Here is a 22,662-nt window from a genome sequence, read left to right as displayed (position 1 = left end):
TGTCACTTGGTGAATGGTAGGAAGGTGTCAAGGTGGTTGTATTAGGGTTGACTTTGACAGCAAAATAAGAGGTCTCCCCCCACCTTGCCTGCTTCCCACACTTCCTCTGTGAATAGTGAACTTGTAGGCCCTTCTCATGGCAGGGTGAGGGGGAAACTCCCATGCAGTTCCCCTGAGGGGGCCTAATTCAAGGTAGAAATATACAGTTTAAGAATCCCTTTGGAAAAGTCCATCCATGGATGAATGATAAACACATCATAGGCTGTTCACACAATGGAATATTTTTCAGCTATAAAAAGGCGTGAAGTTCTGATCCAAGCTACAATGTGGACAGACCCAAAAACGTTATGCTAAGTGAAAGAAGCCAGACACGAAAGGTCATACGTTGTGTGATTCTATTTATATCAAATGTCCAGAATAGGTAAATGCATAGAGATCATTTGGGGACCAACTGCCTCGTGGGTATGGAGTTTCTTTTGGAGCTGGTGAAAATATTTTGGAACCAGGTAGAGGTTTATACATCTATAAAATGGAATAACCAGTCATGCCCCACTGACCTCAAAAGACCAGCCTGAGAATTGTATGTTTCCCAAAGGGCACTGTGGATACTGCTGAGGGAACGCAAACTTTCTAGAGCTTTTACCAAAAAGATGAACATTTTTTTTTACTTGAAAAATTAGGATTTTTTAAAAATATGTTTTTATTGATTTCAGAGAGAGGAAAGGAGAGGGAGAGATAGAAAAATCAATGATGAGAGTCATTGATTGGCTGCCTCCTGCACGCACCCCCGCCGAGGATCGAGCCCACAACCCAGGCATGTGTCCTGAAAAGGAATTGAACTGCGATCTCCTGGAGATGCTCAACCGCTAAGCCACACCTTCCAGGCTAGGGTGTTTTCGTTTGTTCGTTTTTTAATACTCTCTTCACCTGGTTTTGGTGTTAGGGAAATACTGGCCATATAAAACAGGTTGTGAAGTGTGGCCTCCTCTTTTATTTTCTGGCCAAGATTGTGGAGAGCTGGTGCTGATTCTTCTGAAACCACCTGAGCCTGGATTCTTCTTTTTTGGAGGTTTTTAACTGAGAATTCAGTTTCTTTAATACTTGTAGCTGTTTCATCCTGGGTGAGTTTTAGCAGTTTGTGGTTTTCAAGGAATTGGCCCATTTCATTCATTGTCAAATTTATGTGTCTGGAGCCAAAAAACAAGTATTTACTTTTACAGTGACTTTCAGTTAGTAGCATATAAGCCAGATCTAGACACCTTCAGTTATAGGGATAAAAACTATAAATCTCTCCCCACATGTAAGGTACTGGGTCCTGAGTCATATCCTTGGTCCTCAAGACATAACAACCAGGTAGACATGGTGATCATCATTCTACCCAGGAGGACACTGAGGCCCTGGCAAGGCGACCAAACTAGTAAGTGTCAGAGAAGAGAACAGACCCAGAACTCCAGAGGCAATTCTGAGCCCTCTGCATCTGGGCTGACCACAGCCAATCACAAGGCCCCCAAGTTCAAACTTTCAGTCCAACCTGTTTCTCCCCGTGTCAGACATTACACTGTGGGGGTGCTTCTCAGACACACAAAGCTTGTTCCCGACTCAGGGCCTTTGCACTGGCTGATCCTTCCCCTGGCTGGCACCTTTGTTTCATTTGGGTCTTTGTTCTGATGTCACCTCCTCAGAGAGAACTTTCCTGACCACCCTTCTCTGGTAGTCCCCTACCAAACACACAAACAGACACACTCCCCATGCCAGGCGACTCTCTCGTGCTCCAGCAATCCTCATGTTTCATTTTCTTCAGAACGCCTGTCACTGTCTGAAATGAAATGTCTTAGTTTTTCATGGCCCTCCCCCTCCAGTAGAATGCAAGCTCCCTGCGGCAAAGGGCTTTCAATGTCTGAGAGCAAGGAGCCAGTTAGCATAATGGTCTACACCAGCAGTCAGCAAACTACATCCATCTTGTGGGCCAAATCACCTGTTTTTTTAAATAAAGTTTTATTGGAACACAACCATGCCTATTCATTTACATATGGTCTATGGCTGCTTGTACACTACAATGGCAGAGTTGAGTAGTTGTAACAGAGATGGTATGGACCACAGAGCCTCAAGTATTTGCTATCTGGCCCTTTGTAAAGAAGTTCACCCTCCTCTGGTCTAGAGCATGGGCTCTGGAGCTAGAATGCTCAGGTTCAAAGCCAGCTCCACTCCCTAGCCAGGTGACCTCAGGCAAGTCACTTCGCCTCCCTATGCCTCAGTTTCCATGTCTGTAACATGGGTAATAGCAATGGTACTTACCTCGTAGGGTCTATGGGGGAGGGTTAAATGAGCTAATGTGACATGCTAGAAATATGCCTGGTACACAGTAAACAGCTTTTGTAAACTAAATTAATAAATATCATGATAAATGATAATGAATAAATAAATGTCTTTTAAAGTACTGCATCTTTAGAAGCATGTTGCTGGTTGTGTAAGAATGTCCCCTCTGTGAAAGGTATGCCAAAGTATCACTACTAATAATTAATAATAACAATAAGCAGTAGACTCAGCGCTGATGAGGAGTGTGGATGCTGGACAGACTCAGCAAATGCTTGCTGAGTGTCAGGCTCTGTTCTAGGCACTTGGAATGAACTTCTCTAAACTCCATGCCCTGAAATGCCCCTCAGTCCTGCACATGTTAGGGTGAGCATCTCATCTGGGTCTGTCTGGAACTTTTACATTTTAAAAATCAAGGTCCCCAAGAACCCCCTCCGCTGGGCACATCAGGACAGTTGGTTCCCTATTCCACCTTCACAGCTCCGTTTATCTATTTATTTATTGGTTTTGTCTTTAAATTTATATCCTAGGAAAACGCTTTAAAGTTTGCTCAATACCTCCAGCTGAAAGAACATTTTTCAAAGGAAAAAAAAATCTAAGAGACTGAGCAGTTGTGTAAAGCTCCCAAAGAGAAACCCATTGAGACATCTTTCTTTGTTCTCTTGAATTTGACCGTGATTTTATCATTTGTAGTCAGCTTGACTCTTTTGTGATTCATGATGACGGGATTTATCTTACAGCTCTTTTGGCAAAATTCTTGTTAGTACAAATAGACCCATTTGCTGAGCTAAGAAGGTCTTTTCTGTTTTCTGTGTTCTCCTGTGAAACGGCTCAAGAAACCAGGTTGTTGGTGTGGTTCTTTTTTAACTTGACTGTTCAAACATGTGAATCAGCCTATTTCTTCTTTACAACCATCATTTTCTTGTCTTCCTCTTTTAAACAAGCTGATCTGTTTTCCAGGAGTTTCCAAGTAATTAAACCCAATTAAAACCATTAAATTCTCTCTTTTAATGACAACTTTATTATTCAAAGCTAACCACAAGGAGGAGATTTAACTGGCAAAGCCCTCCATTGTGTGTTAATCCATCCCTAACCTCTGGCTGACACTTCCAAGAGATAAGCCCCACAGAATAGGGAGGCTGGTTTAATGAATAGCTTTAATTAATACTTTTCTTCCTTGTGGCAGAGTAATTATTTGTTCAGCTTGTAAACAGCTACTTGGCAATGATTTTTTTTAAAGACCCAGTTGGCTTGCATGGTGTTATGGCTTTGATTGGTTTTGTATGTGTGCGTGTTTTTTCTTTAAGTGGGGGGGGGAGGTCTCCGTTCCAGGGGAGGTGCAGAAGCTCATTGTCCTGAAGTTTGGGGTGTCAGGGTAATCGCAGAAGAAAAGCGGGGCAAGCAAGTCTGCTCTTTGCTGCAAAAGTCTGCAAGCCCAGACAGGGCCCCACCGAGACACAAGCCTGGCTCGCGGCAGCCTGCGCGCTGAGATGACAAGCAAGGGCTGGATGGAAACATGCCAGGCCGAGCCCCAACCCTGCGCTAATCCCCCGACCTTGCCTTCAGGTGATACCTGAGAGAAGGGTAGCCAGGTGCAAGTGCTGGACGTGGCCTGTGAGCCCCTAAGAAGCCGTTCTGTGAGTAAGGACTCACCAGCCAGGACTGCTTGCCCTGGGCCCTCCACGCATCTGAAGGAAGAGCTTTCCGTAATATATCAGCTCACCTGCTCTCCCCAGCACTTCAGGAGATAAAGACTACAGCCACCCACGTGTACCGACGAGGAAACGGGCACAGTGACTTGCCCCGAGTCGCCCACCTTCTAGCAGGAAGGGCAGAGCCTGGGTTTGCAGACAGGTTCTGGCTGCAGCGATGGTCCTGAACTCACTGGGTCTCACTGCCCTGCGAGACAGGCAAACAGCATCTCCCACTCAGCTGGTTGTGAGATTAAATTTTTTTTTAATTTAGGTCATCACTTAGTTAGAAAGCCAATTTCATTAATAAGGTTGCCCATTCTGCAAGTACAAAGTTGATTGACTCACAGTAAGGACCAAGCCTTTTCATTATTTTAAAATCAGAGCAGTGGTTCTCCACAGGGGGTGGAGGTCATTTTGCTTCCAACACATGTGGCAATGCCTAGGGACATTTTTGGTTGTCACGACTGGGCGAAGGGTGCTGCTGGTATCTGGTGGGTAGTGGCCAGGGAGGCTACTCAACACTCTACAGTTCACAGGACAGTCTCTCTGGCCCAAATGTGAACTGTGCTGAGGCTGAAGACCCTTGATTTATTGAAGGCTCACACTTTTCATTCGAGAGACATTTTACAAACACACAAAGCAATATTAATGCACCCACCTATCAGACCCTGTAAAGAACTGAGCCAAACCGCTTCTTTAAAATAATTAAGTAATTATCTTAGTGATTTTGACTGTTAACCAGGCCACCAGAAGTTTTTCAGAGACACATCTAAGGAGCTAACAGTTCCCACCCAAACATCAGCTTTGGATGAACTTGCTAGCGCAGGACTATTTGGCGACCACTTCCCAGTTCCCAGACACCCACCCCTACTTGTTATACAAGTTTCCTTCAGAAAAACCTCATGAGGAGCGCAGAGCAGGGTTAACTAAGTTCATCATCCAAGAAGCTTCGTGTTGAGAAGTGGTCAGGACTCTCTGGATGCCTCTTTGGAGCCACCAAGACCTTTCTCTGGGAACTCAGAGATGCATTCGGGGCGGGAAAGATAAGCACACGGTCCGGGAGGGCCCGCAGCTGGGACTGGGCCTGCTCAGAGCACTAGAACTGGCAGGGAGCTTAGTGTGTAGGATGTCAGAATTCAGGCATCTCGGAGTACAGACTCTGGGCTTTCCTGGCCTCATCTCGAAGGACTGACCATGGCATTCCACCCGAGACAGCCCTGACAAGGGTGCCATAGGCCTGGGAGCAGCTGACCTGAGGTCACTGTGAGAACGAGAAAGCATTTACATAGAGTTGGTTTTGCTTTTTGTTTGCTCGGTTAGTTGGCTGGTTGGTTGGTTGGTTGGTTGGTTGGTTTCTTTCTGAAAGTTTGCTTTGGAAACATTGCATTTGACACCATTAATGGACCCAGAGAGGCCCTAAAATTGATTACTAAAATGGGTCTTTCCACATCACACCTCTTTTCGACTCCCAAGATGATATCCTAAAAAGTTACAGGCTACCAGTAAGTGGGGGGAAAGGCCGGGGAGCAGAGAAGGGATTTGGAGCCCTCCAGGGCCAGCTAAAGTGATCTGATTTCCAATCTCACCAAGGTGTCTGGTTCCCGGAGAGCCAGTCCTGGTGTTAGGGGCAGGGAGGAGGGCAGCGAGGAGTGAGGGTTTAACAAGGGAGCTTGGCTTTTCCATATCAAGTCCAGGAAATGAAAGGCACAGATGCTCAGAGGCAATAAGGGAGGTCTTTCCCATCCCCGGGCCCTCCTTATATCCTCTGTGAAGCCCAGCAGTTATTAGGAAAGAAAGCCAGCCAGAGACTGGAGTCGAGAATCAGGGCTGAGTTTTACATGCCAGCTGCTTGTCATTTCTTCCAGCGATGGAAGTGTAATTTCGTTCAACGGATCATTCGTTTCATTAAAAGTAGACAGTTTTAATCGGGCATTTATTTTTTTAAAATCTGATGATAATCTGCCTTAACCTTCTTTTCCCTAATAAAGTATTTTATTTGATATTATTAGTTCCTACAAAGCCATATTATTCAGTGAGTAAAATTATTAAGATTTAGGGGGGGAGGTTCTTCGGCAGATAGTCCTGGGTTTGAATCCCAGCTCTGCCACTTACTAGCAGTGTGACCTTGGACAAGTCACTTCATTGCTTTGAGTCTTAATTTATCTGTGAAATAGGGAAAAGATATTTTGAGGAGGAACTGTAGTAATGTACATGAAGCTCACACACATTCATATATTCGTTTAAAAAATACTTAGCTGAGTACCTGCTGTGTACTAGACTATGTTCTGGGTACAAGAGACATAGCAAAAGCTCTCATAGAGCCTTCTGGTTGAGGTAGAAGCACCAAAAATCATAAGTAAATAGGTTATTTCATACAGTGATAAGTGCTGTTTCAGACTCTAACAGGATAATGGGATGTAGAGTGAGTGGAGGGTCAACATTGGGGTTCATCCAGATGGAATGGTCAGAGAAGTCCTTTGTGGGAACTGAGTGTCACAAAGGAGCCAGCCTTGAAAGTGTCTGGGGAAAGGAAATTCTGGGCAGAGGGAACAGCAAGTGCAAAGGCCCTGAGGCAAGAGCAAGTTTGGCATGTTCCAGGAGCAGAGAGATGGGCTGGAGTGGAGAAGTAAATGGTGGCCACTGAAGGAGGCTGGCTTTACTCAGAGGCCATGGGAAGCCACTGGGTTTTTAATAACAGCATACAGACATGCCCTAAGGCAAAATAATAACTCAGACGGGGTGGGGGGATTAGAGGTGCCATTAGAAGAGAAGACATTCAGTCTTTCTGAAGCACTGCCTGGCAAAGCTTGGTTGTTGCTAAAATGTGTAGAAGCACTTGAGCTTGCCCACTGGACATTTCCAATGTTGGAAACACTCATTTTTCTAAGGACCTGGGGGAGTGGAAGGCAGAGTCAAGAATCTTTCGATTATAAGCAACAGAAACTCAGCATCTATTAGTTTAAGCCCAAAAGGAATATGTATTTGCTCATGTAACTGAAATGTCCAGAAGTAGACTTCAGGAGCAGTGGGATCTGATCCCCAAATACTTTCATGTGAATATGTGTGCACTGTGAGGAAGGCTCTGCCTGTGTTCGTAACAGGGATGGCTGCCAGCACCCTCAAGCTTAGGTTCTATCAGCTCAGCCACCCTTGGGCTAAGAAGGTTCCTCTTTCCCAACAGTTATAGCTGAAGTCCTAGAGCCAGTTTTCATTGGCTCCCATTGGCCACGTGACCATCCCTGAACCAGTCACTATGATTCTGGCCAGGCCTACCTTGTAAGATCATCCTGGGTATTATCTTTACTAAAAATGATTAACTGCTCATTTACAGACATGAAAATTCATTTCCAGGGAAATTATGTATCTCCACAATATCATGCCACCTCTTGCTCAAGGTGTCCGATAAAGACACTGGTGGGGTTCCCAAGACCACCCTCAGGCCTGATGAGCTAGAAGGACCTGCAAGACTCAGAAAAGCTTTTATACTCACAGTTACAGTTTATTACAATGAAAACAGATTAAGATGAACAAAGGGAAAAGGCATATGGAATGAAGTCCAGGAGAAGCCAGGCACAACCTTCCAGGTGTCCTCTCCCAGCAGAGCACCCACACTCCAGTTCATTCTCCCAGCACTGATGTGTGACAACACGTGGGAAGTGTTGCCAACCAGGGAAGTTCACCTGAGCTTTGATGTCCAGGGTCTTGTTGGGGTCAGTGACATAGGCATGTATGCCTTTGGGACTGACCTCAGCTACTCAGCCAACCCCCCAGAACAAAAACAGGTGTTCCCCATAAATCACATTGTTAGCATGAACTATTGGAGCAACTGGGATTGCGTCGCCTCGGGGCTCAGAGCTCATCTACCAGAAGCCAGCCAAGGGCCAGTCTTGAAGACAGGCCTTTCTTAGGATTGTGCAGGGTTTAGCAACCCCAGCCTGCTGAGTTAACACTTTCCTGCACAGACAGGGACCGCAAATGAAATCAACTAAATGGCTCAGCTCAAGTGGAGACCACTAGATACTATAGAGGCCTGGGACATCTGGATATTCCAGAGGGGAGCTCTTCTGCCTTGTCATGCAGCTGGGCCGTGGAAGGCAGACACTCCCTCAAAGCAAGGAAACCAGAACAGGCATCATGGCGTAACCAGAGGACGTGGAATCTGGAGTCAGATCAGATCTGAGCTCCAGTCTGAACACTGCCTCTTACAGGTGACCATGAACAAGTTTCATACTAACAACAGTAATAGTTCTTAAATAGCAATATAAGCACACACTCGCTCCAACTGAAATAGAAGTTCACCATTACTGCATACAACGTACTCTGACATTTTGTCATCTATTCTAGGGGTTGGCAAACTATTTTTCGTAAAGGGATGCTCTGTAGTGACTATTAACTCTACCATTGTAACTCAAAAGCAGCTATAAACATACATGAACAAATGGGCATGGCTATGTTCCAATAAAACTTTATTTACAAGCACAGGCTGTGGGCCATAGTTTACTGACCCCTGGATCCTCTCGTATTTCTTCCATTCTTTTTTCCTTTTTAATGCTCATTGTTAAAGTAAACTTTTACTAAAAGGATTATTACCTACACTTTGAAAAATTCGTTTAATCTTCATAATAACCCTGTGAGGTAAGTAACCTCATTTCACAGGTGAGAAACTGAGGCACACAGAGGTTAATTAACTTGTATAAGGTCATCTAGCTGGTAAGAGGTGGAACTGGCCTGGATTATAAGCAGTCTGGCTCAGAGCCCACCTTTTTCACCTATACTCCAAAGCACTCAATCAAGATTAGGTATTATCATTGTTTTTTTATTATTGTTATTATTATTATTATTATTTAATCAGCTGTGAAAGAACCCGAAAGACCACAGCCATAGAAGCCAATTTCAAGATGAATGTGGGGTGTGCCTTTCTTTTGTTCAAAGGGTTGTGATGCCGAACAGTATGTGGATCTCACTTCTTTGAATTACACCCTTTAGAACCATCTATTATAAAATTTGGAAAACTCAGAAAAACTTTTTTTGTAAAATCTTGGACCTTTTTTTTTTTTTTAATGAAAGCAATTGCCTCCTAATCTGTGCGGATTGGGAAGTAGACCTCTAGGGATACATCTTAAATTGGGGAGCTTGTAAAGTTGGAGATGGTGGAGACCCTTGATAGAAAACAACTGCTCTCTTCTTAATGAACCTTGGTGAACCTTTGTGTTCGGGTTTTGAAACCTCCAGGAATCCACATGCCATTTTCCTCTTTTGTGTGTGACATCAGATTAATTTTGTTCTTAGAAAGACTTTCTTTTTTACACTCCTACCCTCTCCCCTCCATCCAGGAAATGCAACCATACGTCACAAGATAACTTACTGATCCCCAAGGCACATCTGAGAGCGGTCCATATGGTGAAAGTCCCCACCACCTCTAATTAAGAGAACTTCACCAAGGATGCATGATACTCAGGTTACCGAGCTGCACCCAGGTCCTCAGCATCCGCCTGCGGCCTGGCTGGGGCAGGGTGTCCAGTGCTCCAAGCCTCCTAAGTGAGTGGGTGCATAGCCCACCCCGCCATCATCAAAATCGACCCTGAGGACCTGTAGGACATTAGGGCAGGTTGAAAAGACCTGCAGTGCCCTAGTCTGACTGGCCCCTTCACTGGGAGAGAACCACTCGCAAACTCTCGAAAATGATGTTCCCTGGAGCCCCCAGCACAGTCCTTGGACGGACAAGTTACAGATTGAAGTCTGTTCTGGGAAAATTCCCTCTTCTCAGATCATTTCTTAAAAGCAAATCTCTTTCTGCTGTTACTTGTTGAGGAAATTAACCACTGCTGGGGTTTTTTCTTTACTCCAAAGACTATGTAATGATGAAGAAAATGGATTTCATGTGAGATGGTACCATCTGATTGCGTGGCTGTTCCTGCTGGGTTTGCAGGAACAGGTTCTCTGCTTAAGGGTGCAAGCAGGGGACTGGGGGACTCTGACAGTGACCGGCACGTGCGGAGCTGGCTGCGTATCAGGCCGGTGTTTACACATGTGCTGTCTCATGTCATCCTCAGGCAACGGTAGATGGCAGAGGGATCAGAGTGGATTTGAGTGGGTCAGTGGCCTTTTGTTGGCTGGGAAACATGGTGTGAAGGCTCCCATATTTAGGCTTCATTTCACTGAGCGACGTGCTAGGTCAGACAGAAGGTCCTCGCCTTCCAAGCTGCGCAGGGTGGCTGAAGCCCACAGACCAGGACAGTGTGTTTCTGGAGTATATTAGGGATGTATTCAGTAGGCAGCTCACGATGAAACCGATGGCTTTTGTCTTGCCCGTATGTATTTCACATTTATTAATGCTGAGTCTCCAACAAATTTTTCCTTAGTTTCTCAGTCTCTGCAACCCTGGAAAAACATTTTTCTACTTGGATAAAGTGGCCTGGCCCAGGGTAACACTGTGTTACTTAACTCCTGGGACAGTTGTGCTTTTCTTGGGTTATTCCAGACTTTTCTGCCTTTGTACAACTAGTTTTTATCAAGTTCCTTGAAAGGAGGTCTCTCCTCTGCAGGTAGAAACAATCTAATAAGCAACATGCAAGCGGATTTTAGGAAAACCAGAAATTACAAGAATGCTTAAGGAATAGATAGGTTTTCTAAGGTTTTCCTCAGAAACATTTGGGCACCTTTGAATTTTTGTTTTAATTTTTTTTTAATAGAGGGAGGAAGGAGGGAGAGGGAGAGAGAAACATCAATGCCAGAGCGAAGCATGGATCAGCTGCCTCCTGCACGCCCCCTACCAGGGATCGAGCCTGCAGCCCGGGCGTGGGTCCTGACCAGGAGCAGAACCAGCAACCTTCTGGTGCCCAGGATGACACCCAACCAACTGAGCCACACCGGCCAGGACTGGCTTAATTATACAATAACTATTTGGATCCCTTCTCTTTTATCAAATTTTAGAATATTCTAGATAATGCTGAAGTTTACTTCGATCATCATCACCTCTAATTCCTGTCCCTGCCTCTGCCTGCCAGGAGTAATTACTGTTCTGACTCTGGGTATATCCTTTAGGATATTTATAAATGTATAAGTGCCCATGAAAAATATGTAGGAACATTTTATGTGTTTCTAGGATGTAGTAATAACATGCAGTATATAACTTTTAGAAGAGCGCTGCTTTCATGCAATAATATTTTTTGTATGTATCCATGTTAATACATGAAAATCAGGTTCGTTTCGTTCAATTGAATTTAGTTTTCCACTGTTGAATATACTACTATATTTTATTTCTCTAACCTCCTTTGGCTGGGCAGCTAAATCATTTCCAGTGTTTTGCTATTTACAAACAATTCTGTATTCTGTAAGGAACATCTTTTTACATGTCCCTTGTTCATATGTATAGGGCTTTTTTTAGGATAGATAATGAGAAGTGGAATTACTGAGAATGTTCTTTTATTTTTTATTTCGTTTTTTAGTCCAAGAAATATAGTTATGCCTCTAACTATATGCATATAGTTTAAAACTCATCGTGTCCTCCAAACGGGAGTAGAATGGAAAACAGCAGTCCCCAGTGACCCCCACTCCTTTTTTTCTGCCCAGAGGTGACAACTGTCAACTCTTGCTGATTCTCTGGGTATTTACCTCCAAATTTCTAAGTAACTTATTTAAGTTACTGCATCTGGGTGTGTTTTTTCTACTGAGGCATGATCCCCGGCTTCCCAAGCTGGAAGGCGAGGATTCAGCTCCCTTTTCTCATCCTTGCCCCATCACACACATAAGCTTTCTCCTCCCAGTGTCAATCAGCATTTCAGCTTTATCAGCGTAGAGTATTTGCCTTCTTATAAGGACACAAATACGTGTCACAGATAAGCCATTCTGTCCCCAATAGCTGCTTTTCCTGTTCATGTCCTGGCCTGGGGGTTGCTGTTTTCCCCAGTCAGCCCTTCCAGCGGTGAGCCTGGTGGCAGCCGTGCCCGCTGCTCGCCCCGCGGGCTGAGGGCTGGTGGCAGCCGTGCCCGCTGCTCGCCCCGCGGGCTGAGGGCTGGTGGCAGCCGTGCCCGCTGCTCGCCCCGCGGGCTGAGGGCTGGTGGCAGCCGTGCCCGCTGCTCGCCCCGCGGGCTGAGGGCTGGTGGCAGCCGTGCCCGCTGCTCGCCCCGCGGGCTGAGGGCTGGTGGCAGCCGTGCCCGCTGCTCGCCCCACGGGCTGAGGGCTGGTGGCAGCCGTGCCCGCTGCTCGCCCCGTGGGCGGAGGGCTGGTGGCAGCCGTGCCCACTGCTGGCCCCGCGGGCGGAGGGCGGGCATCAGCGGCGGGTGTGCAGCCCAGGGGGGTGGCGCTCAGTCATACAGAGGGGGGACGGCTTGGGCCCGAGTAACCCGTGAAAACACCCCAGAACCTTTTCCCAGGCCACGCCGTGGTTCCCTCCTTGGCCCCGAGCAGTTTGTTTTCCTCATTTTCGCTTCATTTTTCACCGTGTCCTCGACGCCGCGACATCCAGCCAGGACGCGGAGCGCTGAGCCCTGGCGCTGGGCCCTGATGAGGTGTTTCTCCTAATGGCTGCGATCCTGGGCTTCATTCTTCACAGTTGTGTGTGTGAAGCTGAGATCACCGGCTATACTTTTTTCCCTTTTTTTTTTAAAGGGTCAAGAAGGGTTGATGTCATTAATTATTTATTTTTATAATAGAAGTTAAAAAAAAAAATTCAAACAGGAAGGGAGGGATACAGAGGGACAGTACACGGTCCCCTTTGCGCCCCCAGCCCTGACCCCCTCCAAGACCTCCTCAAAAGCAGTGCTGCTCTAGAACCAGATTTCCTGGGTTCAGATCCCAACACTTCCCAGCTGTGTGGCTTTGAGCAGGTTACCTAACCTTTATGAGCCTCAGTTTTCTCATCTATAAAATGGAGAAATAATAGTGCTCACCTCAGAGAGCTCTGTCTGAATTAAATGTTAATACTTATAAAGTGGCACAAAGAAAACACATAATAGATATTAATCAGGAATATTACTAAGTGTTGTATATCCTTTTAGACCAGTGGTTCTTAACCTTGGCTGCACATTAAAATCATGTGGGGGAGCTTTAAACATTCCTGATGCCCGGACCCCACCCTCAGCAATTCTGATTTTACAGGTGTGGGGTTCAACCTGAGCCTCAGGATTTTTAAATGCTCCTCACATCATTACAGTGTACGGCCAGGGTTGAGAAACCTTATGCTGCATATTTTCCATGTGTACCAGCTGGGATAGGTGAGGTTATGCTACAGTAACAAACATCCCCCAAATCTCAACCTCTCATTTATGGTACAGGTCCATTGTGGCTGTTGCAGCCCCAACACACATCATCTTTACTTTGGAACTCAGGGTGTCAGGGTAGCTTTTATCTGGAGCACTTCGTCTTGTGAAGTGGAAACAGAGAGAGCATAGTGAACTATGCACACTGACTCTTAAAGCTTCTGACCAGGAGCGGAACATTAGTTCTGCTCATGTATCATTGGCGAAAGCAAGTCATATGGTCACACCAGAGTTCAAGGAGGGTCTGTGTCAGGGCCAGCAGACTGGGAATGGCCAGATAGTAAACATCTTGGGTCTCTGTTGCAACTACTCTCCTCTGCCTTCAAAGCACAAAAGCAGACAAACACTGTCAAAAAATGCAGAAATCATTCTTAGCTCGTGAGCCACACAAAAACAGGCAACAGGTGAGATTTAGTTTGCCAACCCCTGGTAGACCTCACCCTCCTACAGGGAGAATCTCTTCAGAAAGGGACCCCCAAATATGGGTAAAGAGTGATGCAATCTACACGCCATGTGTATAGAAAAGAGAGAGAATGGACTGTTTGATTGCCCAGTGTGCTTCCCACGTGATACTGGGATACAACTAGCTTTTGTTACTTAGTAGTGTATTTCTTCATGACAGCTTCATGTCAGTAGCACTAGCTCAACTTCATTTTTTTTAATGGCTGCCTTGTTTTCCCTGGTATGGATGCACCATAGTGGGTTTTGTTTGTGTGTTTGTTTTTATAATGAATCTCTATCATTAGATACCAGTGACATTTAAAACACCAGGAGGAGTAAGGCAGCCTCCACAGAGAGACTGTTATAAAGAGAGAGCCAGCATCCAGCTCTCTAGTCGCTTATACATAGTTGATATTGCTCTCCCCTAAATCTCTCGGGCCTCCGTGAAGACACACATTTCCAAGAGGCCCTCCTTACTAGAGCCACTTCTGGTCCTTGCAACACTGCACACAGTTGCAATTCCAGGGGCACTTGGGGAAGTTTGAAATACTAAAGATGGTAAATATAAGTGATGAAAAACTAGAAGGGAAATCTCAGGAGTTGTACACTAGCATCCTGACCCCACACGGAGGCACCACTTGGGCCACGTGGGAGGCTGCGATGACAAGGCTCACTCACACGTGACCCTCCCCTCTTCCTTCTGCAGGACACCACGACGTCCGTGCGCATCGGGCTGATGATGGAAGAAATGATCTTCAACCTCGCAGACACGCACCTCTTCTTCAATGACCTGGAGGTTTGGAGTTGCTTGTTTCATTTCCTATTCGCTGTATTTAGCCACCTGCATCTGGTTTGGGGCAAGAGATGCTTCCTTTTCTTTTTATCCCCTCTTTTTCCTTTGGGGGCTAGAAATGTGTGCTAGCAACCCCCAAGAAGGCACGAAACTATGGCCAGCGACAGTTTATTGAAAACACACTTGACCGGGTTATCTCCCCAGCTTCCCTGGGCCTTTCTCTGTGCTGTAGCGGTGATGTCCACTGGCGGTGCTACTAATCCAATAAAGGCTGTGTAGTTGCTTCCTCCTGAAATTTGCTATTTAATAAGTTGATTAAGGCAAATTAGTACCCATCCTCCTGGGTCAGTAATAATTAGTAGTGGGCCAGGATGGAAGCTTTTAAAAACAATTTACATTCCCCTGAAAACATGTTTTACAGAGAGCAAGTGAGCAGAGGGACTATGCTTATTTAAAGTATCTGCTTCTGTGCCCCTAAGCAAACGTCAAGGGAGATAGTAAACAGGGGGAAAGGAGCTTCAGAAATAAATTCAATTCATTTGTTTATACACAGCCTGTCAAAAAGATTTGGACATAATTTCAAGTGGAAAACATATTTTAATGGAGCTACTAAAGCAAAGGAATAGAAAGCTAGGGTAAGGGGTTGTACCAAAAAAATTCGGCTCAAGCTAACTACTGAAGTTAAATTCAGTTAATCCCTGAGCTTCCTGATAGCCAAAGCAAAGAGGGAAATATGCATTACTTACCTCTGATGAAAGAGCAAGCAGCTTTCTCCAAGGTGAAGAAGGGTTTTTTGGCTGATACAAGGAGTAATATAGGGAGCTTCTCACTTTATAATTTATATTCTCATTCTTGGTTTACCAGATTGAAAAATAAAGGCAACCTAAAATAAAATAAAATCATTTGTGAAAGAACAGGCCTACTTACCCTAGTAGGAATTTGTCCCCAGAATCTGGGAAATCACTGGAGACTAAACTATGAAGTAGAAATATGAAGGCCGTGAATTCCATATCCATCCTGACCAGCCCAGAGCGTTTACTATTGCTCATCATCAGAAAAGGTACAGGTTTTCCTTTCCAGCCTGCAGCCCGCGCTCCCAGAGGGGCAAAGCCTCGCTGAAAGCATCGGTCCTGTGCTCTGGGCAAGCCGCTTGGGCCTCCTACCTGTGAAAAGGAATCGCTCTCTGCCCGCCCTCTGTTTCCCAGAGAGGAGAGAGGTAGAAACTTGCTGACGAAGAAAGAGAATACCAGTAGCATGGAGGCCCAGGACCACCTCTTTAGCCAGAGGCAGCGTGCGGGCTTCTTTTACAATGACCTCTCAGGTCCAGGGGGAAGAGAGGTGGAGGGAGAGAGAGAGGGAGAGGGAGGGAGGGAGAGAAATTAAGAGTAAAATAGAGCAAAACAAAATAAACGTGGCAGTTGAACTCAGCAAGTACTTATGGAGCCCAACATAGTAAAAGGCACAGCTGGTTGCAAATAGCGAGACCCAACTCGCTTTATCAAAAAAATGGAAGTTATTGGCCCTTTTAGTGGAAAAGTAGCTTTAGCTTTTCCCTGTCTCCTCCTTAGAATGCCAGTTCATGAGAGCAGGGACCATGTCTGTCTGATTGACCCAAAATTTCCCAGGCCCAGGCAGTAAACAACCAAACAAACCCATAAACAAGAGAGTTTGTGGTAATGAAATGGATGTGAAAAAAATACAACAATGAGATGTGATAGTGAGCGATGGGTGAGAGGGGGTCGGATGGGGGCCAGTGTTCTCAAGGGGGCCTCTGGAAGAGGTGACACTTGAACCAAGGCCTGAATGATAACAGGAGCCAGCAGGGTGGAGATCTAGGGAGGTGGGATCAGCAAGTGCAAAGGCCCTGAGGTGAGCGCAAGTGTGAAATGATGTAGAATCAGAGAGAAGGCCACATGAAAGCAGTGAATGAGGGAGCGCAGCGTTGGCTGGCATAGATGATGCCTGGAGAGGGAGGCGTGGGCCTGATATGGTCACAGACATCAGAGTTTATTTACATACTGTGGACAACCACAGGGCTGGGGCGCACACACAGCCTTATTTGTGTTTTTAAAAGACCACTCTGGTGGCTGCGTGGAGAATGAGCAAAGGAGGGGAAAGGTGGAGGCAGAGAGACCAGCAGGAGATCACTGCAGTTGTCCAAGCAAAAGAAGAGAGATGGGTTGATTCGAGGTGGGAAGATGTGGGCTCTGGGATGGAGGTAAAGGAAAGCCCAGAGGACTTGCTGATGGGCTGGATGTGGGGACGAGAGAGAGAGGAGTCAAGGGGGACTCCTGGGCTTGGTCCGACCAGGGAGATGGTGCCATTCTTTGAGGTGGACAAAACAGGAAAGACGTGGGCATGCAGTGGGGGAAATCCATCGTTCTGTTGAGGGCACCTGGGGTTTGAGATGTCTGGGACACCCCAGTGAAGATGCCAGATCAACAGGCAGATACACGAGTCTGAAGCTCCTGTGCAATAAAAATGCCAGACACACAGTAGGTGCTTTGTCAATCTTGGTTGAATCTGAGGCTCAGAGCAGGTGTTTTGCGGGGTTGGTGTGTGTTTTAAGCGATGCTTCCAGTGTCTTGTCCCCTCTGCTGTTCCTCGTTGGCCCGAAGTCAAAGTTGCACCTCTTGGAGAAAGATCTTAATTACCAGCTGGAGCTACTCGGGGAAGCCAGTTTGTTTCATTCTCTAATTTTTTTCAAAAAGGTCCCCAGTGCCAGAAGCCCCCAGGGCACCTCAGCAGGATTGAAGCCATGTTACACGGTGGAGAAGTTAAGACTCACACAAGTGGAAACATACTGCTTATGGTGCAGGGAGCCCTGTGGAAATCTAAAGGCAGCCTCCTGTGGCTTCCAGAGAGGCTGCTGGGATTGGGAAGAGGCCTGATGCCTGCGGGATGGTTGGGTTTAGGGAACAAAGTCAGACCCTTTCTGCTCTGAGCCTGTCATCCACCTGTAAATAAAAGGTCAGCTCTCGAGTGCAGCAGCCGTTTACTGAGAACTCACCCTCTCTCGGCCAGGCCCTACTCTAACTGCTGTGGATTCAGTGGCAAACAAAACACAGCAAGATCCCTGCCCTCAAGGCATTGACCTTCCAGTTGGGGAAGCGGACCATAAACAACTGAATATATAATATCAGATGAGTGCTCCAAAGGGAGACCAGCAGAGGGATGGAGGAGATGGTTACACAGGCTGTTATTTTACTTGCCTTAACCAGGTAAGGTTTCTTTGACATCTGAGCAGAGAGGTGAAAGGGGTGAGAATCTGGGTGAAGAGTGTGTCAGGCAGAGAGAACAGCAGTGCAAAGGCCCTGGGGTAGGTTACACGAACATGGCAGCTGGAGCAGAAGGAGCAGGAAGGACTGTGGTGGTCAGTGGGGGTTAGAGGGCAGATCCCATGGGGCCTTTGTGCCATCGTTAGGCTTTGGGTAATATTCTAAGGGTGACAAGAAGATACTGGAGGGTTTTGAGCAGGGCAGTGATATGATCTGATTTATGGTTTAGCGGCTCCCTCTGGCTTCCGGGTGGAGAACAGGCCAAAGGCGGCAAGGGTGGAAGCAGGTATCTGCGTTAGATCAGTGGTTCCCAGACTCCCAGGAGCACTCAGGAGAAGTCTGTGAGGCTTAAGGGCTGGTCAAAGACAAGGTAGTTGCCACGTTCAGCTTCAGTACAATCTGCCTTTGAGTCCTGGTTCCCCTATCTCCAGGCTGTGACCTGGGCAACTGGCCCTCTCTCCTTGAGCTTCAGTTTCCTCATCTGTTACATGGTTAGAAGAAAAGCCCCTACCTTCCAGGGTTCTGATAATGATAGGAGATGGATGAGAGCAGTCGGCCCAGAGCCTGGCACACTTTACATGCCCAATAAATGGGCCTTTCCACCAGGGCTACAGGTGCCACAGGGACTATGCAAGGTGGGGGCGGGGGGGGGGAGGAGTTTATGGTAGAGGGGCAAATTGTTTAATTTACATTGTTAGATATTTATTCTACTACAAGTTAGAGGAATATAACTAGCTTGCTGAACCTCCTATTTTACAATAATTTAATATCAGCACTGCAGTAGAACAAACCATGACCCACATAAAGGGTCAAGACCAGCATGATATCTTAAATAATTAAAGAGTAATGGATAAAATAGAATATAGGGTATACCACAAATAGTACTGGTGAATATTGCTTTAAAAATTATTTCAGCAGTAGAAATTATGTTTTAGTCATGTAAGTCTTCATGTGATAGAAAATGTATTTCTTACTGAAGGTCACAGTCAAAACCATTTGAAAGCCAATGCTTTAGAGCAGTGCCGGCCAATAGAGTTCTCTACAATGATGTAAATGTTCTAGTCTGCACTGTCCAGTGCAGTAGCCACTAGTCACATGTGGTCACTGAGCTCTTGAAATATGGCTAGTGTAACTGAGGTACTGAATTTTTAATTGTATTTCATTTTAACTAATTTTAATATAAATAGCCAGTGTGGCTGGTGGTTATTATATTGGACAGAACAGAGCACTTATATCATTGTAGAAAGTTCTGTCAGTGCAATTTTGGAGTTTTAATCTGTAAGATATGAACTGTATTTTCAGTAATGATGGTGATAACAGTAATCATAGTTGATATTTACTGAGCACTTACTAGGTGTTCTGAGCAGTTAAATATATTAACTCACTTAATCCCCACCATTAGTATCCCCATTGTATTAATCTGCTCGGGCTATCATAACAAAATGACCACAGACTGGATTCATAAACAACAAACTAATTTTCTTACAGTTCTGGGGGCTAAAAGTCCCAGATTGAGGTGCCTGCAAATTTGGTTTTCGGGTTTGTAGAAGGTCACTTTCTCACTATGTCCCCACATGGCCTTTCCTCAGTACCTGTGCAGATAGAGGGGGAGAGAGCGAGCTCTGGCGTCTCTTCTTACAAGAACACTAATCCTATTAGGTCAGGGTCCCACCATTATGACCTCATTTAACCATAATTACTTCCTTAGAGGGCCCATCTCCAAATACAGTCACACTGAGGGGTTAGAGCTTCAACATATGAATGGAGGAGGGCCCACAAACATTCAGTCCATAACACCCATTTTACAAGTGAAGAAACTGAGGCACAGAGAGGTTAAGTAAGCAGCCCAAAGTCACACAGCTGGCAGTGACAATATTCAGACCCACGAGGCCCGGCTCCGCAGTCTTGATTTATCCACCTGCTACACTGCCTCTCCCGGGGAAAATCACTGCCATCTGGCTTATGGAAGAAGATTCCCAACAGGACACCTAGACTCATACAGTACTGTAGACAGTGGGTTCAAAGGAAAAGAGCGGGAAGGGACGGAGTCACCTGGAAGCCTGGAAGAGGAAGAGCAATTCTAACGCAAGGCGGGGAGAGATTCCCGGGCAAACGGAGGGGACGGGTGGAAGGTGGGGAACTCCGCCTGAGTTAGCACAGCACCTTCACATGGTACATGCAAAACGAAAGTCACACGAATAGCAACCAACCCCACACTGAACCTAGACAGCACCCTCGCTCCCCACCCTGAAGGCGAGCAAAGCAGTGCACAAAGGATCTGAAGGCATTTCTGGAAAGAAGGACCGGTTGGAGCTGAGTGGAGGGTCCAGGGGGGAATAAGAGACACGTACGGGGTGCTCGCCCCTCGCCCAGGGGCCTGCCTGCACACGGTCATCGAGTGAGCTCACAACAGCCGCAGAAGGGAAATACTGTGTATTCCCCCATTTTATAGCTGGGAAAACTGAGGCACCAAGAGGTTAACTTGCCCAGCACTGACTTGTATTGAGCTCTTACCCTGTGCCAGGCATCACACATGCATCTTCCCACTGAAATCTTACAACAACCCTGCAAGGGAGATTTTTTAAATCTCTGTTTTGCAGCTGAGGAAACTGAGGCCCAAAGAGGTCGCTTTCCCAGGGCACTTAGCTAGTGTGGAGATTTGATCCCAGGCCAAGCCCACTTCTAAGCTGAGGCGTTTATTGTTCGCGGGAGATAGTTTTTGGATGCACTGCGGAGCAGAGAAGGAGCGCACGGGTCAGCAGAGTGGGTGGAAGAAGATCCTCCGTAAGAAACAAGGTTAACCTAAAGGTTCCAGCAGAAGGTACCCCTGGTCCCGTCCAGGAGCGGCAGGCGGGCGGGCAGGCTGCAGGGGGAGCGGCTCCCCGTTTGGCCGGGGCTCGGAGCTCTGCGGGGGCCGCGGAGGGGCTGGAGGCTGGGCAGGCGGTTCGTCCTGCAGGAGCTGCCGGGGGAGTAATATTTCACTGTGTCAGCGCCGCGCTGCTCTCCAAGGCGTCCTGCCCGACTGGCCATTAACGCAGCGCGGCCCACGGCCTCTTTAATGCTCTTCAGATAAGTTAAACATTTAGACAACACAAGAAAGATGGCCCGGGTTTCCCTCCGGGGAGCAGCCCCTCTCTGGCTAGTTTAGAAGCAGCATTAAGCGGTCTCACTTAAAAATATACTTGCCTCAAAGGAGGAGTGGCCAGGGAGTCCATCGGGGCTCTGGCAAGAGTCATTTTTCTCAAGCAAATTTGTCAACAATTTCCTTTCTGCAGTCGTGTCTCCAGCAGCCAAGGACAAAAAGTAATGGGATCGGACCACAGGAGGGCAGGTTGGGGAAACCCTGGCTGTCACCAGCTTAATCAGAATGGGTTTTGTTTGATAAATATTAGTCACTGAACTTACTGTTCAGAAATGAGCAACACTGAGCATACTAAGTATCAAAACTTGTGGGATGCAGGTGAAGGATGGTCCAGACAGACACGTCCAGCCTTAAATTACATTTCTAGGAAAACTATTAAGAACTGGTCATGGAAAAGACTGTGAAGGTCATTAAGCCTTTGGCAAGCACAAACAAGAAAAAATAGAGAAAGGGAAGAAGGAAAAGAAGAGATCGATAAACAATATTCAGAGTAGTGAAAGGGTGGACATGACTACAGATTCAGGGGAGACTCCTTTTTCTTTAACTATGAAAATACCCTGTACAATATTATAACAATTAATTTGAAGACCTAGATGAGTAGACACTTTTCAGGAAGATATAAATTACCATAATTAACCCAAGGGGGAATTTAAAAATAAATAAATTAAACCAGTGACTATGAGGAATTGAAATGATAGTTAAGGATGTGATCCCCAAAAAAGGCACCAGGCCCAGCTAGTTTTAAACATGAGTTCCACCAAACACTGAAGGAAAGAATAAATCTCATCCTGCACAAACTACGAAGCAAAGAAAAAAATCAGCTACTCTTCCACGCATTTTATATGACCAGTGTCACCCTGAAACTAAATCTGGACTTTGAGCGAATGACCAATAGATAAACCAGTGTCATTGCTGCTAAAAAGTGGGACATCCTTGCAATCCCTCAGATAAATTCACTGGTGCCCAGTGACTCTGTATGTAATTCCACTTGGGCCCTGTCTGAGCTCAGTTTCAGACCCCTGGTGAAAGACGGGTCTGGACCATAACTGGGACCATTTAGTAGGCCTGCCACATGCCTCATAACACAACTGCAAGTGGATGCATTCACCCTGTTTCATAATTCTAAATTTTCATTTATTGATTTGAGAGAGGGAGAGAGAGAGAAACATTGATTTATTGTTCCCCTTACGTATGCATTCATTGGTTGCTTTTTGTATGTGCCCTGACCAGAGATAGAACACACAACCTTGGTGTATTGGGACAACGCTCTAACCAACTGAGCTTTGCTGCCTGCGCCCCATGTTTCATAATTTTTTTAAAAAAAGAAAAACTGGAGACCTCGTTCTGTGGCCAGAGAAGGCCCTGAAGCAATGACACTCCTGCAACAACAAGAACACCTACCGCCCAGATCTTGGTTGCTAATACCATTTTCCAGTAAAAGGAACCAGGGCTCCTTGAAGAAATGGCTGATTCTAGGGCTGGAGCAGGAAAGACACACAATAAACATGGTGGGAGAAAATAGACATATCTTCCCTACAGAAAAACTCTAAATAATTTATTTAGATACTCCACGCTTAATTGTGAGCTTTGCATAGTGACTTCCTTCCAAAGAGTATAATGTGGAAAGGTGGGGAGAATAGTTTTACAGCGGAGAAACCTGACGAACACTACTGAGCCAGGTGGTCAAGGCCAACATCAACAAAGAAGTCATGTCTATAGCATGTACCCTGATATGATGTGA

General features: G+C 46.1%; 1 protein-coding gene across 2 annotated transcripts in view; it reads left to right on the top strand.

The window, feature by feature from the left end:
• Positions 1 to 22,662, top strand: part of EYA2 (EYA transcriptional coactivator and phosphatase 2) — a 201,995-nt gene that overhangs the window by 155,822 nt on the left and 23,511 nt on the right. For both annotated transcript variants that reach the window (XM_081149090.1, XM_081149089.1), the window contains exon 10: positions 14,415 to 14,504. In XM_081149090.1, coding sequence (XP_081005216.1) covers positions 14,415 to 14,504 — 90 coding nt within the window. The remainder of the gene's footprint in view (positions 1 to 14,414; positions 14,505 to 22,662) is intronic.

This window comes from Miniopterus schreibersii (genome assembly GCF_964146895.1).
Source record: "Miniopterus schreibersii genome assembly, chromosome: 10".
NCBI lineage: Eukaryota > Metazoa > Chordata > Mammalia > Chiroptera > Miniopteridae > Miniopterus > Miniopterus schreibersii.
This window is presented reverse-complemented; position numbering and strand designations above follow the sequence as displayed.